Source organism: Rhodofomes roseus (assembly GCF_022264815.1).
Source record: "Rhodofomes roseus strain CIRM-BRFM 1785 chromosome Unknown C8Q71scaffold_7, whole genome shotgun sequence".
NCBI classification, from domain to species: Eukaryota; Fungi; Basidiomycota; class Agaricomycetes; order Polyporales; family Fomitopsidaceae; genus Rhodofomes; species Rhodofomes roseus.
Window position 1 is genome coordinate 881,000 of NW_025952963.1, and position 13,246 is coordinate 894,245.

General features: G+C 55.5%; 5 protein-coding genes across 5 annotated transcripts; 2 read left to right on the forward strand and 3 right to left on the reverse strand.

Annotated features, from left to right (window-relative positions):
• Positions 1–246: 246 nt before the first annotated feature.
• On the forward strand, positions 247–3,428 carry C8Q71DRAFT_751608 (general substrate transporter). The gene is made up of 14 exons (XM_047923327.1): positions 247–909; positions 962–1,134; positions 1,185–1,309; positions 1,368–1,463; positions 1,519–1,528; positions 1,581–1,646; positions 1,704–1,930; positions 1,984–2,043; positions 2,094–2,194; positions 2,244–2,402; positions 2,461–2,495; positions 2,550–2,675; positions 2,729–2,851; positions 2,906–3,428. The coding sequence occupies exons 1-14, from the start codon at positions 685–687 to the stop codon at positions 3,003–3,005; spliced, it is 1,626 nt and encodes a 541-aa protein (XP_047780429.1). The 5' UTR covers positions 247–684; the 3' UTR covers positions 3,006–3,428.
• A 500-nt stretch (positions 3,429–3,928) lies between these two features.
• C8Q71DRAFT_688206 (inositol hexakisphosphate-domain-containing protein) lies at positions 3,929–4,285 on the reverse strand (the record flags this gene model as incomplete). The annotated part of the gene is made up of 1 exon (XM_047919829.1): positions 3,929–4,285. A coding segment is annotated over one exon (357 nt), but the record flags the coding sequence as incomplete, so codon positions are not given.
• A 3,152-nt stretch (positions 4,286–7,437) lies between these two features.
• C8Q71DRAFT_795965 (terpenoid synthase) lies at positions 7,438–8,558 on the forward strand (the record flags this gene model as incomplete). Its single annotated transcript, XM_047925644.1, has 4 exons — positions 7,438–7,817; positions 7,874–8,034; positions 8,072–8,157; positions 8,211–8,558. 4 exons carry the CDS (start codon positions 7,438–7,440, stop codon positions 8,556–8,558), a joined length of 975 nt encoding a protein of 324 aa, XP_047780431.1.
• A 521-nt stretch (positions 8,559–9,079) lies between these two features.
• On the reverse strand, positions 9,080–11,265 carry C8Q71DRAFT_856461 (MFS general substrate transporter; the record flags this gene model as incomplete). Its single annotated transcript, XM_047927303.1, has 12 exons — positions 9,080–9,315; positions 9,368–9,424; positions 9,487–9,783; positions 9,845–9,904; positions 9,957–10,142; positions 10,193–10,344; positions 10,406–10,454; positions 10,505–10,597; positions 10,647–10,717; positions 10,780–10,866; positions 10,924–11,131; positions 11,190–11,265. 12 exons carry the CDS (start codon positions 11,263–11,265, stop codon positions 9,080–9,082), a joined length of 1,572 nt encoding a protein of 523 aa, XP_047780432.1.
• Positions 11,266–12,249: 984 nt separating this feature from the next.
• C8Q71DRAFT_704989 (cyclophilin-like protein) lies at positions 12,250–13,206 on the reverse strand (the record flags this gene model as incomplete). The annotated part of the gene is made up of 6 exons (XM_047920423.1): positions 12,250–12,300; positions 12,532–12,624; positions 12,681–12,800; positions 12,859–13,020; positions 13,071–13,109; positions 13,168–13,206. Coding segments are annotated over 6 exons (504 nt in total), but the record flags the coding sequence as incomplete, so codon positions are not given.
• Positions 13,207–13,246: the final 40 nt, after the last annotated feature.

Genomic DNA, 13,246 nt, shown 5'->3' on the forward strand with positions numbered 1-13,246 from the left:
AATATATTGGTTCGTTCATGCGCCGACCAGACCGTCACTGTCAGAAATGGATAGATGAACGCACGTAAACGATGCCGCTGAGGTGTCGGAAGGTGTGTGAATCCCTGTCGTGCGAGGCTGTGCAGCGTTCGGATGCCCGGGACGCGTCTTCGAGAGGAAACTCTTCTTGTACAAGGCTATTGAGAGCCTTACGGTAATGACTCTTCTCAAACATCCAGTGAACAGAACTCTAACACAGATTGACAGGGAGGCTGATGCGCACGGGCGAATCAGAGACAGAACTGTGCGCTTCCACAGGCCGTCCCCGTGGGTTTTAGACAGGCGCGAGTCCGCAATCTGCATCATGAACGGAGGTGAGCCTGTCAGGTGGCCCTTTGGTCGCCCTCTCGCCGCGACGCGACCCGTCCGGAATGGAGACGGTGCATGTGCATCCGGGCCTTGTGACGACGGGAACGTCCTACAGGCATCTCGCCGTCCCCCGATCTACCCAAGGACTAGCGGGGTCTCTCAGGCTGCAGGAACCATCCTTCACTTGCAAACGCGCCCACTCGCGTCTCGCCTCCCACACCGCGCATAAGAGCCTCCGGCGACGGCTCTCACCCCCGCGTTTCCCCACACCTTCCCCGCCTTCGCAGGTGCCTACTGTCCCCGCCCCCGCACTCGCACTCGCACCGCCAAGGTGAGATGGCACAGCCCGAGAAAGTCGGCCATGGGCCCGAGCATGTCGAGGACGCGAAGAGCATCGAGAAGGGCGCGCCGCCCGCGTACAGCAACTTGACAGCGCTCGCGCACGCGGCAGCGACGGAGAAGGCGTATACGCCGTTCCAGGCGGTCCAGGTGTACTGGCAGGCGACGCTTTGGTGTCTGTTCATGTGCATGGGCGCGCTGCTGTGGGGTTATGACTCTCAAGTGAGTGTGCGCGGTAAGGTATCCTGCACACCATCTCACACGATGCACACAGGTCGGAGGCGGTCTGCTCAGCGTACCCTCTTTTCGTCGCGACTTCGGGTTTCAAAGTGGGGGTCAAGGAGATTACATCCTAACGGCGCAATGGCAAAGTGCCTTCAACAGTGTCAGTTCCGTTGGCGGAATGTTCGGTGGCCTGTCACTAGGCTACGTCTCTGATAAGCTCGGGTGAGTGCAATTCCATGCTCCAGACTGCACGCGTGCTGAACACTGAACAGACGGCGAGGCGCAGTGGCTGTCTGCTGCATCGTTTCCATCACCGGCATCTTCATCCAGTTCTTCACCTACCCGCACAGGAATGCGCAGCTCGTCATCGGCAAACTCATCAATGGATTTTCTTTGGGTAAGCGCACCCGTGTTTACGGGCGCACACAATCCCCAGCTCAGCGCTTCCTGCGTAGGAATGTACGTCTCGGGAGCAAGCTCATACTGCGCTGAAGTGTCGCCCCTGGCGCTGCGTGGCATCACGACGTCATCTGTAAACTTGTGGATCGTTCGTGAGTACCGCACTACATTGCTGGCCCGGAACTCGGCTCACCTGGCCAATCCCAGTCGGTCAATTGTGAGTTGTGCGTGACATATGGCGCCAGGGCGCACTGACGACACTAATGAAGGATGTCGAACGGTGTCATCGAAGGCACAGGCAACTGGACGTCGGCGTACGCATACCGTTTGCCCTTGTGCGTCCGCATCCTCCATACGCGCGGCTACACAAAACCTGACGCTTGCCATTGTAGCGCGCTGCAATGGATCTTCCCCGTCCTCCTCCTGATCGGTCTCCCCTTCGCGCCCGAGTCGCCCTGGTGGCTCGTGCGCAAGGGCCGCAAGGACGACGCGCGCAACATCCTCGTTCGCCTCTCTAACGGCACCTCCAACGTCGACCTGCAGCTCCAGCAGATCCAGGACACGATTGCGCTTGAGGACAGCTTTGCGGCGAACTCGACGTATGCGGACTGCTTCCGAGGTGAGTCGCGGGTGTTTGACGATGGAGATGGACTTGAGCTGATGGCGGCGCAGGGGTGAACGGTAGGCGCACGATGATTGCGTGTATGGTGTTTGTGTTGCAGCAAGCGGCAGGTGAGCAGATGGACGGTCTCGGTGTGCGTGGTGTGCTAAGCGGGCATCAGGCGTTGTCTTCGTGCTCGGCTACAGCACCTACTTCTTTGAGCTCGCCGGTTTTGCGGACAACAACGCCTTCCGGCTCGGCGTCGGCGTGACAGGCATTGGTGTCAGTCGCACACAACTTATCCCTGCTCGCTCCTGACAAGTCGGTCTAGGTGGCAGGCAACCTGATCAACTTCTATACAGTCAACAAGGTCGGCCGGCGGTCGATGTTCAACTGGACGATGTTCGCGAGCACGATTGTGCTCTTCCTGATTGGCTTCCTCGCCATCCCCTCGAACAACCAGAGCGCGAAGTGGGCGATGGCGTCCTTCGTGCGTCCTCCTCTGCGTCTCTTTCTGCCTCTAACACACTAACGTACATGACCTGCAGACGATCATCTACAACTTCATCTACCAGCTCGGATTGTCAGTAGGCTCAATGGATGTGTACGACGAGTTACGCTGACGGGAGCTTTGCAGGGGCCCGCTCGGATACGTGATCTTCGCCGAAGTCTCCTCCGCAAAGCTGCGTTCCAAGACAGTCGGCATCGGCATCCTTGTCAACTCGCTGTGCGGCATGGTCATGAATATCGTCATCCCCTACCTGTACGTTCATACTTCTCTACCACGTCCGCTGGAGCACTCACACTGCGCTGCAGAGTGACCCCGAACGAAGCGAACCTCGGGGGGAAGGTCGGCTTCATCTTCGGTGGGCTTTGCGCAATCGGGACGCTGTGGGGCTACTTGTACATCCCCGAGACGAAGAACCGGACCGTCGACGAGTGAGTGCCTGATCTGTACTTTGTCGTGTGGCTGACTGAAGGTGTGCCGCGCAGGTTGGACACGATGTTCGAGCGCAGAATCCCACCGCGCAAATTCGGGTCGTATACGATCGTGGAGGAGGACATGTCAACGGAGGAGGTCGCGAGCTCATGATGTACGACGTGTTGAGGCTTTTGCGTCGCATGGACATGAATAGCTTGCCCTCACTGACATGGCCTCTCTGAGTGTTATATTGTAAGTACGCCTGTAACGAACATGACCGCGGTGTGTGATGCTTGGTGCCTGCTCGTTTTCCTACCTTTTAGGGACCGCATAAATTAGGTTTGGGACTAATACTGTCTACATGTAGCAATAATGCGTCTGTTATCGAGTTTTCCGGTTGCAAGTGCCGTCTTGTACCATGACTAGGCAGAACGTCAGTCAGTGGATTGCTTCAATATGAGGTTCTGCGTACCGGGCCGATTTTCAAGGAGAGTTTCGAAGCTCTCGAAGTTCTGCATGGTGTCGGGCTCGATGGACTGTAGGTATATATGACTGGAGGACCATTAGCTCGAAGTACCGCCGTAGGTTCTGCAGTCGTATAATGTGGAGTATGCTAACTTATCAATATCATCCACAGAGAGTCTGTCGCGACCGGGGTAAGTGTACAGACATTTGTGAGCGAACTGTCTCCACTGCTGCTCATCTGTCGCCTGTTCCGTCCGTGCCCTCGCATCCTCGAGGGTATCTCGCAAATTAATCACTTCGGTACATTGGTCGATCGCGTCGTCCACTGTGCTCTTAACAGCGGGACCCCTACGCACGACACGGAGAAGATCTATACAGAGGTAAATGCGCTGAGCTAAGGTAGTTGACTTGAACGTACTATTGATTACTCAGTCGTAGGACTGGCGCAGGCGGTCGACGTTAATCCACAGTACCGTCCACTGGCAGGATGAATACCGCTAATGGCAGTGCGCGACTCGGCTTGTGGGGAGTATTGTTCCGCCGTTTTGTTCAGCTACTGTTGATTCAAGAGAATAATGATGAAATTCGTTGCCGACTCGACAGTAATCACCGTACCCCCGACATGTACTAGTGCCCCGCCCGCGTCCCAGCTGACAGTTGATGACAATGGGCGCCCTCGACACGCTGTTGCGCACCGTCACGTCGATCAATTCGCTGAGGTCGCTGAAGTCCGGTGGCCGCTTAGCAGTGATTTGCATACGTGTGTAGGCAAGCTCCGAGTCCGTGCTGTCGTCGTTGTACCTCCGCGCAGTCATTATGTCCTTGAACACCGACACGTTCTGTAGTTCTACCCCTTCCCATACGGGGATGACGGAACCGTCGGGCGTCTCGGTGTGCAGGAGCAGTCGACCTCCGAAGGCATGCAGCTCAGATATTACGTCGTCTCGTAGTCGTTCCTCGAGCACCTCCAGACGCGAGGATGAGATGGCTGCGAGACACTGGGCGGGACGGTGAACACTGGACGCCTAGTCTCCCCTAGGCAGACCTTAAACTTAAGAAGACCTCTTGGACGATGAGGAGGGCGGTCTCTGGACGCCAGACGCGCGACGCGTGCCCGCGCGCGTCGCGTCCGGGTCACGTTCCCCGCCCCTGCCCCTCCTCCTGCCTAACCTTCCGCCTCCCATCTCCGTCGCCTACCGTTACCCGCTAGTCCGAGGATGAAGGTCTCGCGCCACGCGCCTCAGCCACATCGCGTCTCCGGATATTCCACGGCGCTGTCTAGCTCAATTCTTGCGCAATTGATTCATAAGGCCCCTTTATTCGTTCCAGGCATCAACACCAGCATAGTGAAGATGTCACCGAGGCGATACACACACAAGAACGCGCGCGAGGCCAATTCCAGAGTCGGAGGCCGTAAGCGCTCGTGCCAGCTGGCGGCGCAGCACACGGCGTCCGAACGAGACGTGTATTGGGAGTTTGAGGCGATCCTGGTGGAACATTCGGATGTTACGAGCTGTGGTCTGCTGCGGTGGTGGTAGAGGTGAGCGGGGTGATATCAAGATTGGGCTTGGCCTACGAGACTGTACTGCATGTGCCTTTGTAGATCATCACAGAAGCTACCGGACCTAGGGAAGTTGGAAGAGGTGGTACTTACCAGTAGGGCATCCGTAGTAGGGTATGTACACAATGAAATGTGTGGCCTCAATTTAGCTCGATGCATGCCTCCTCTTCTGTCCACTACTAGTACTAATACCACTTTGGCTGCGGGTGTTGTCACCGAACAAAATATATTCCATATCCTACTAATAAAATGTTATAGAAGCACGGGCTGCCTACTGTACTGAGTACTGTACCCACGACAAGAGTCCCCAAAATTTGAGAGCACATTGCCAAACCGTGTCCATGAAATGTACTCTGTTGGAAGCATCGGACGCCATGTGCCGCGCCGCCAGCTGGCACGAGCGCTTACGGCCTCCGACTCTGGAATTGGCCTCGCGCGCGTTCTTGTGTGTGTATCGCCTCGGTGACATCTTCACTATGCTGGTGTTGATGCCTGGAACGAATAAAGGGGCCTTATGAACCAATTGCGCAAGAATTGAGCTAGACAGCGCCGTGGAATATCTGGAGACGCGATGTGGCTGAGGCGCGTGGCGCGAGACCTTCATCCTCGGACTAGCGGGTAACGGTAGTCGCCTCCGCCTCGATCGTCGTCCAACCTCTAGAGTCTGACCTCATCGGACCTCGCGATAGGGCGTGATGTCTCGTTCGTATCATACTCGGATGAAGGTCGCGATTCCCCATTTACTCGGAAGATACGGTAGATTTCAGGCCACATCGCTCGCTGTAGAGCCTGGCGATCGCTCTCGGGCCGTGCTCCTCAACGTTGTTGCATAACGGGAGTGATCCTCGGAGACTGGTAGTACTGGTAGTGGGGGCCGCGAATCTGGCGTGAAACTGCGTATATGAATGTGTTACGGTGCGTGGGCGCCGGCGCCGCCGCTGTCGTACAGTAGTGTCTGGCAGGCTGCCACCCAGCGCCGAGCCTCAAGCTCAAGCTCAAGCTTCAAGCCTCAAGTGTGGGCATTTCGTCTTTGCCATGTGCCTTGCCATGACTGCCTGTGACTCCGATGCCGCATCGACTAGGCGAGAACCTGCGGAATGCGACTAGTGTGGCAAGCCGGGCCACAGCTGTAACGTATCTGCAACTTGAAGTCCTCAATGTTCTGCATGGGCCATACAATTTATGACCAGGGACACTACTTATTGAATGTGATACTTGGGACATTCCGGCGTTCATACGTTCTACAGGTACGAAGACATTATACAGCCGCGGTCGCCCGGCCGAGTAAGACCAAGTTGCTCGGCCACAGCCTATCTGGTATGACAAATCCAATTACCACTGTCTTGTGCCTCAGCTAGTACCGAATGCTCATGATCCCCACAGACTCGGCAGAATACCGTTCTCGTGAAGGTTACGAAAATTGCGCAGGAAACTCATTCATCCGCGTGGTCTCCAATGTAGTCCGATCGTATCATGTCCTAGGCTGCGCTTCCACACAGCGCGCGCCTGCTCAAGTATCCGCGCACCATGGCCGCTGTACAAAGTGTAAGTGGCAAACCTATCCTTTGGTCGTATGCTCATGAAATTGTAGTCAAACTAGGCTGGAGTCATATGTCGTGCCAGTGACTTGCAGATCATGTCGGTCTCTGAGCGAGTTGAGCCGTGCGTGTGCGTTAGGTAGAGCTTAATCTCTCGAGGGTGACTACCAGACATGCCAATGTGCGTCATCCCTTGCCTTGAGTGTGAATTACAACGGACCGCCCGAGTGGCATGGAGCGCCAACATGACTGCTTTTCTGGCTGCCGGACTGCAGAAACCCATCGGAGCGGCTGAATACACTGTATGAGCAGCATGAGACAGCGTAGCTCCCCCGGGCCTGGGTTAGCTCCGTGAGACCCTGTGTGTCAATTGCTACATGTTGGCGGGGAACTCAGCTGTCTGTGTTCACATTGTTGTCGTCAACCTTTCGAAGGTAACTAATTCACATTCAGGTTGCGCCTACGATCGAACTACACGGTATGGCCGACTGCTGCTCACAAATCTGAACCTCAAACCCGAGGCACGTTTCTTTGGATGCTTGTCACGGCAAGACACAGTGTAACTACAGGTATGCTCCACGATTCGTCTACTAGGTGTATGGCACAAAATGACCCGCTCCAGCGTCCACTCCCCTAGAAAACTTCTTCCGCCGTGCTTCGGGCTACAGCGATAACCGCCTCGCCGGATTGATAAGTCCCTGGTGTCCGGAGCAACCCACAGAAGGTTTTGGATGTTGAAGGTTCAAGCCGTGACTATGCGCCTCGGTGGTTATGGAATGTGTCCCACCAGGGCTGCTCGAGGACACCTTCGACGTCGGGTTCCTGAGTAATGATCTCATGCCCGACGAATTTCCCGACGAGGTGAGTCATGGCTGCGGTTAGCCTGAAGATGATGATTATGTTTTTTTCGGAGGTCGATACTATGGTTGCGCTACGAGTCTAGGAACTGAACGCGCACGACACGATACTTAAGCAGTACCTCATGTCCAGCTACCTCACCTCCTACGGTCTTTGGCTCACTCGTAAGTCTCACTCCAACATGTCTTCTACTTTAGACTCGTTCGTCCTCCCCGACCTGTTGTCCATGCTGCCCTTCAAACACTCCTTCAATTCGACCCACTACGAGCCAGCAATGAAGGAATCCTCGGCCTGGGTCAACAGCTACGACATCGTCCCAGAGCACAAGCGCGCCTATTTCGAACACGGTGACACGGAGCTTGTCTGCGCTCATGTCTACCCTTACGCTAACTTCGACGAGCTGCGCACCGCGATGAACCTCGTGGACCTCCTGTTTGTCATCGACGATGTTAGCGATGACCAGGACGGGAAGGGTGCATCTGAGACTGGACAGGTCTTTCTCAGTGCCCTGCGTGACCCCGACTGGCACGATGGGTCACCGCTCGCCCAGATGACAAAGGAGTAGGGACATGCCATCCTACTCTGTGCTTACGCACTCACTAACGGACGTGCTGTAGGCTCCGCGAGAGGCTGCTCCAGTTCAACGTGCCCGCGTGTTACAACCGACTGCTCAAGCACTGTGAAGACTACATCAACGCGGTCACCGTAGAGGCAGAGCTTCGCGAGCGCAACAAAGTCCTCGACCCAGAGGCGTACGCCAACGTCAGAAAACGGCGCCGTTCGAATTTGCTTCGGGTACCTTGGGTTCGCCTTAGGTCTCGACCTCCCGGACGAGATGTTCGAACACCCTATCATGACGCGCCTGCATATCGCTGCGGTCGACATGGTGTGGCTGGCAAACGTACGCCAGTGACCTCTCATACTCATTTAATTTGAACACTGAAAATTGGACAGGACCCCTACTCGTACAACAGGGAGCAGGCGATGGGCCACCCGGGTAATAATATCCTGACGGTCCTGATGGAATCCGAGCACTGTGACCTCCAGACTGCTGCAGACCTCGCGGGCGGCGCGCGTTTCAAACAGATCGTAGATCAATTCCAGGCCGACAAGGCGTTGTTGCCATCTTGGGGCCCGGAAATGGATGCGATCGTCGCGGAGTTCGTGAAAGCCCTGGAGACTTGGGTAGTTGGGAATATCGTGTGGTCGTTTGAGACGACGCGCTACTTTGGTGACCTAGGGGAGGAAGTCAAACGCACTCGTGTGGTTCAACTGTATCCTAAGCATGAAGTTGATCACTAGTAAGGTTCGATATCCCATGTTTTGTTACTGTAACAACCATAGCTGACGCTCAGACGGACTCATCACTTGCCGGCTTCATTTACAGAAGGTCACCAGCACTGCTACACCATTTACGGGGGTGCTGTGAGCATATCCTTCTAGAATAGATGTATGCGGACTCCGCAGACAATACATGTGGTACCTTTATCCTGATGCTGCATTCCATCTTGGAACATCATCGATGTGATCCGGTTTGGTCTTCAAATCTGCTCCAAATGCGCGTCAAGCTGAACGCCGTCCGTTTGTTTGGTCCGATCAACACGACACTGGTCGGCCTCTCTGGCGCAGAGTCTCGCGTAATTACGACGGTTACATCGTCTTCTTCTTGTACTGGAGTATACACTGACATCTGGCGAGGTCACTAGCTTCGCTCAATGCTAACTACCCTTACCTCCTAGAGAATATCACATTAAGAAAATCCTAGGCGTCGGTTTGATGTTGGCGATGCAATCCTGTATTTCAACGACATTGACCAACCCAGCTTACAACAAATAGCGATAGTCTCTACGGAGGTCCCCTTTCTCATCTTCCGAGCCCGCACTAGCGGACGACTCGGACTCCTCTTTTCTCCTTCTCCGGTTCTCCCGCGAGATAGCATAGAAGTACGCGCAGTCCGCAATGATAGACGTGCATGTGGCGGCGATGCAGACACTGTAACCTGCTATGTAGCGCGGGGAGTCTTTAGCAAGGAAGGAGTATACGGCAATGATACCTCCGACTATGCATAATATCAGCACGGATGCGCGGAATGAGAACTTCAGGTCACGCACTGCTACCGAACCCGATTTGCCATGCTGTCCCCACTGCTCTTCGACGATGTCCGCCCACTAGTAATAACCGTGAAGATTGAATCCATGTGCGAGTCGCATTGACGAGTCTGTCTACTCACAGTTGATGCCAAACCAGCATATCGCAATAGGCATGGCGGTGTACGTGCCCATCGCGGGCAAGAATAGCGCCGCATACTGTACGTTTGGCCTGTCGTGCACGACAAGGAGCATGACGTAGCCCGCGAGAGCAAGCATAGTGAAGGACACCACAAAGAGGAAACGGTGCCGGATGTGGTCAGAGATGGTTGCGACGACCATTGCGACGACGCAGGCACACGCCCAGGGCGGGACTGATATGAGCTGTGTGCGGATGCTGCTGTGTCCGAGGCTTTGAATGATTGCGGGGGAGAAGTATGCTGAGTGGAGGCGTTCAGTCAGTATTGTATGCCGGAATGAGGGGCGACAGATGGGGCGAACCATAGCTATATCCAGCGCACACGAGGCCGAGATACATGAACCCGCCTATGATGATCTTGACTACGCAGCGTGAGCTCAATTTGCATCCGCACACACATTACGCCTGACTCACCGTCCTTGAATACAGCCAAAACCGACCGCACGGTCAACGGATCATCCCTGCATGACTCCCCCACATCCTCACGAAGCCTCGCCTGGACGAACTCTCGCTCCTCCGGCGTGAGCCAGCTCGCTTCCTCTGGGAAGTCGGAGATGAAGAAGTACAAGGCGATAGAGACTGCACACGTCAGTGCGCCTTCTGCAGGTCCTTGAGATAGGTTCATACATGCGAGAGTGGGATGCCACGACCTACGATGAAGATCCACCTCCAGCCGCGGTACCCGCCCAGGCCGTCCATCTTGCCTATTGCCGAGGCGAGGAGGCCGCCAAATGCTCCGCCCAGAGTTGTCGAGGAGAAGAAGAAAGAGTACCTCTTCTGCGCTTCTGCTCGTCTGTACCACCTATATGCGCCTGCGCGTCAGACTATTGGCACTCGCATGTTGGACTAGCCTGAGAACGCACATTGAGATGAGGTAGAGGCAAGCTGGGAATACGCCGCTCTCAACCAGACCTACGGAAGTCATCAGAAATAAGCACTCCAGTGACAACAGTCGCCCTTACCAAGAAAAAATCGTGTGGCGACGAGGCCAGAGAGGTTCTGCGTCAAGCCTTGACAGACAGACAGAAGGCCGAAGAGGAACATAGACATCGACACTGGAAGTCGTCAGGACTCGACTAAGGCGAGCTGCAAATGTGTACGCACGCCACACGTGAGGCCTTAGTCGCTTGACAAGGGCGTTGAAGGGAATGTCGAAGAGCATATAAGGAATGAAGCTGGAGGGTTGGTATCAGTATTTGAAAGTTCTGCACATGATATGTCATGAACACGGGCGCACAAGACGACGAGGGCGCTATTGTATTGGGTCCCCTCGAGCCTGAGATCTTCCTTGAGACCGAATAGGACAGCGTTGCCGATATTCACTCTACCATGTCGCATCAATACTCACGCGAACCTATATGAAGAGGTGCATTGCACTCACCGATCAAGATAGGCCAACAAGTACATGACACACAGCACCGGTATGACCTTCAGATCGATCTTGCGCATCAACTTGGCCTCGTTCACCTCGGGGAACCGCAACTTGTACTGCTCCCCCCGTCGGACCAACTGTTCGATGTTGACTGTAGCATCGACTGCGACTGCGACTGCGTCTTTGGAGGATCCTGGCGAGGACGGCAGACTCATCCCTGCGGATTTGTGTGTCGTGGGTATACCGTATAAACGATCAGTAGGAAGAGAACTCACCCTTAACCTCGTCAGACATCCCCTTCACTGCGGTATGCAGACCGCCCGCCTCCGTCTCCGTAGTTCCTACGGGCATGAGCACCGACGCAGGGAACGCTCACTACACCATCCTCGACACCTATCATCTTATACCCCCGCACGGCGAAACGGACTGAGATCACCTAGCACTTCCGCGGCATGACGCTCCCAGGACAGTCCGGCGGAATGCTAGTTCAATACCATCTAGTACCATCAAGGCGCGTGTGTTTGACACGTACTAGTGGTACTTCACGAACGTCGGAAGGCTTCCAGGCGGCGGAGGCGCTCAGAGGACCTCCCGCCGGGCTGCCTCCGGGCGTCGGCTGTGGGGTCACGGTGCGCGAGCTACGGGCCTACGGAGCGACATGGCCTGATAGCGGCGTGGCGAGCTGTGGAGGTTCAATAGAGGCTAGTAGAGGTATTTACCAATACTATCACATCCCATCACATCAATATTAATTCCCCCAAAACATCCCCCTTGACAACTCGACGACGACTGGGATTCAGACGATCGAGCGCAAGAAACGTTCATGGGATGGAGCATCCTGGTCATGTCTTGATCAAATGCCTCGAGAACCGAGAGTACTGACCGTACTGTGGTCATCACGACATGGGACTAAGTAAGTAGTGCGCTTGTCGGCGATCAGTGCACGTTGTGGCGCAGAGTAGCCTAGAGTAGCTAGAGCTGGTCAGGCGAGTGAAAAATCACACTTATATGTAACGTAGGATGACGTGCGCGTCGTCGAAGGTCGTCGAGATCCTGATCATACTAAGTAGCGGGTGTTCTCTCGGCTATAAGGCACGGAAGATCAATGACGGCTAAGTGGGATGGCTATCAGTGCCGATTGGGAACTCGGAGTCGGAGGTCGCACTTCGATCAGGCACGCTCACACTCGGGGCTGGCAGTGGTACTGTACTGTACCCAGGTAAGTTATACGAACAGTCAGCGAAAGGCTGTACTGCTCCAGGAAGAGAAGGCTTTAAATCGAGAACAGGGGTTGTAAAAGGGGGGGGGAAGGCAGGGCGTACAGCCAGCGTACAGCTACCGGCCAGCCAGCTTTGCATCAGCGATGGGATTTGCGTGAATCGTCACCTGCATGACAGAATTGGGGCAACTTTGTCAGAATGTTTACGTGGACCCCTTGAGCTCGTCCGCGACTGGCAGTATACGGGGTTCTGCTGTCGCAAACACTGCGGGCGGAGTACCTGTTCGGTTCCCCAGGGGGGTTGTAGCTGCAGAACGTCACAGGCGTTCGTCCCCCGCTGAAGAACCGAACAATGCTGCGCCGCCCGCGCCGAAGGCAAAACCGTAAAAATCACTCACGTTGTGCAATTTGATCTCTGTCAGAGGACGATTCTTCGCATTGACCGGGGCGCGCTCCATGGCATCGAGCGTAGTGTCCGCTCCGTCAATAACCTGCATAGATGCCTGTGAGCAGACGTAGCCTCAATGGGTTGCAGCGGGGGCCGTACCTTGCCAAAAATAGTGTACTTCCCATCCAGGTGGGGCTGCTTTGCGTAGGTTATGAAGAACTGGGACTTGTTCGAGTCCGGGCCTGCATTCGCCATAGCGACGATTCCACGGTTGTTGAACTGGACGGCGTCCGGGAGCTGTCAGCAGGGGCTCGCACGGAATGTCGAGCGGGCCGACCTTGAGCGTGGAACGAATCTCATCCGCAAAGGGGGCACCGTAGATGCTCTGGCCCCCCTTGCCCGAGCCAGAGGGATCGCCCGTCTGGATCATGAAGCCCTTGATGTTGCGGTGCCAGATGCAGCCGTCATAGTAGTCCCAGGCGCACAATGCTAAGAAGTTCTGTCGAATGGAGGTTATGCATTGCAATGGAGGAAGGGCGGGAGACTCACCTCAGCTGTCTTGGGCACCGCCTCGCAGAAGACCTCGATCTGGACGGCAGCGGGAGAGTGAGCGCACGGGAGGGAGCATATGGGTGTGCGAGCAGACCTTGATGTCGCCGAGCGAGGTATGGAGAGTGACTGACTGGAGTGGATCAGCCCATCACGAAGACATCAGATGCGGACGG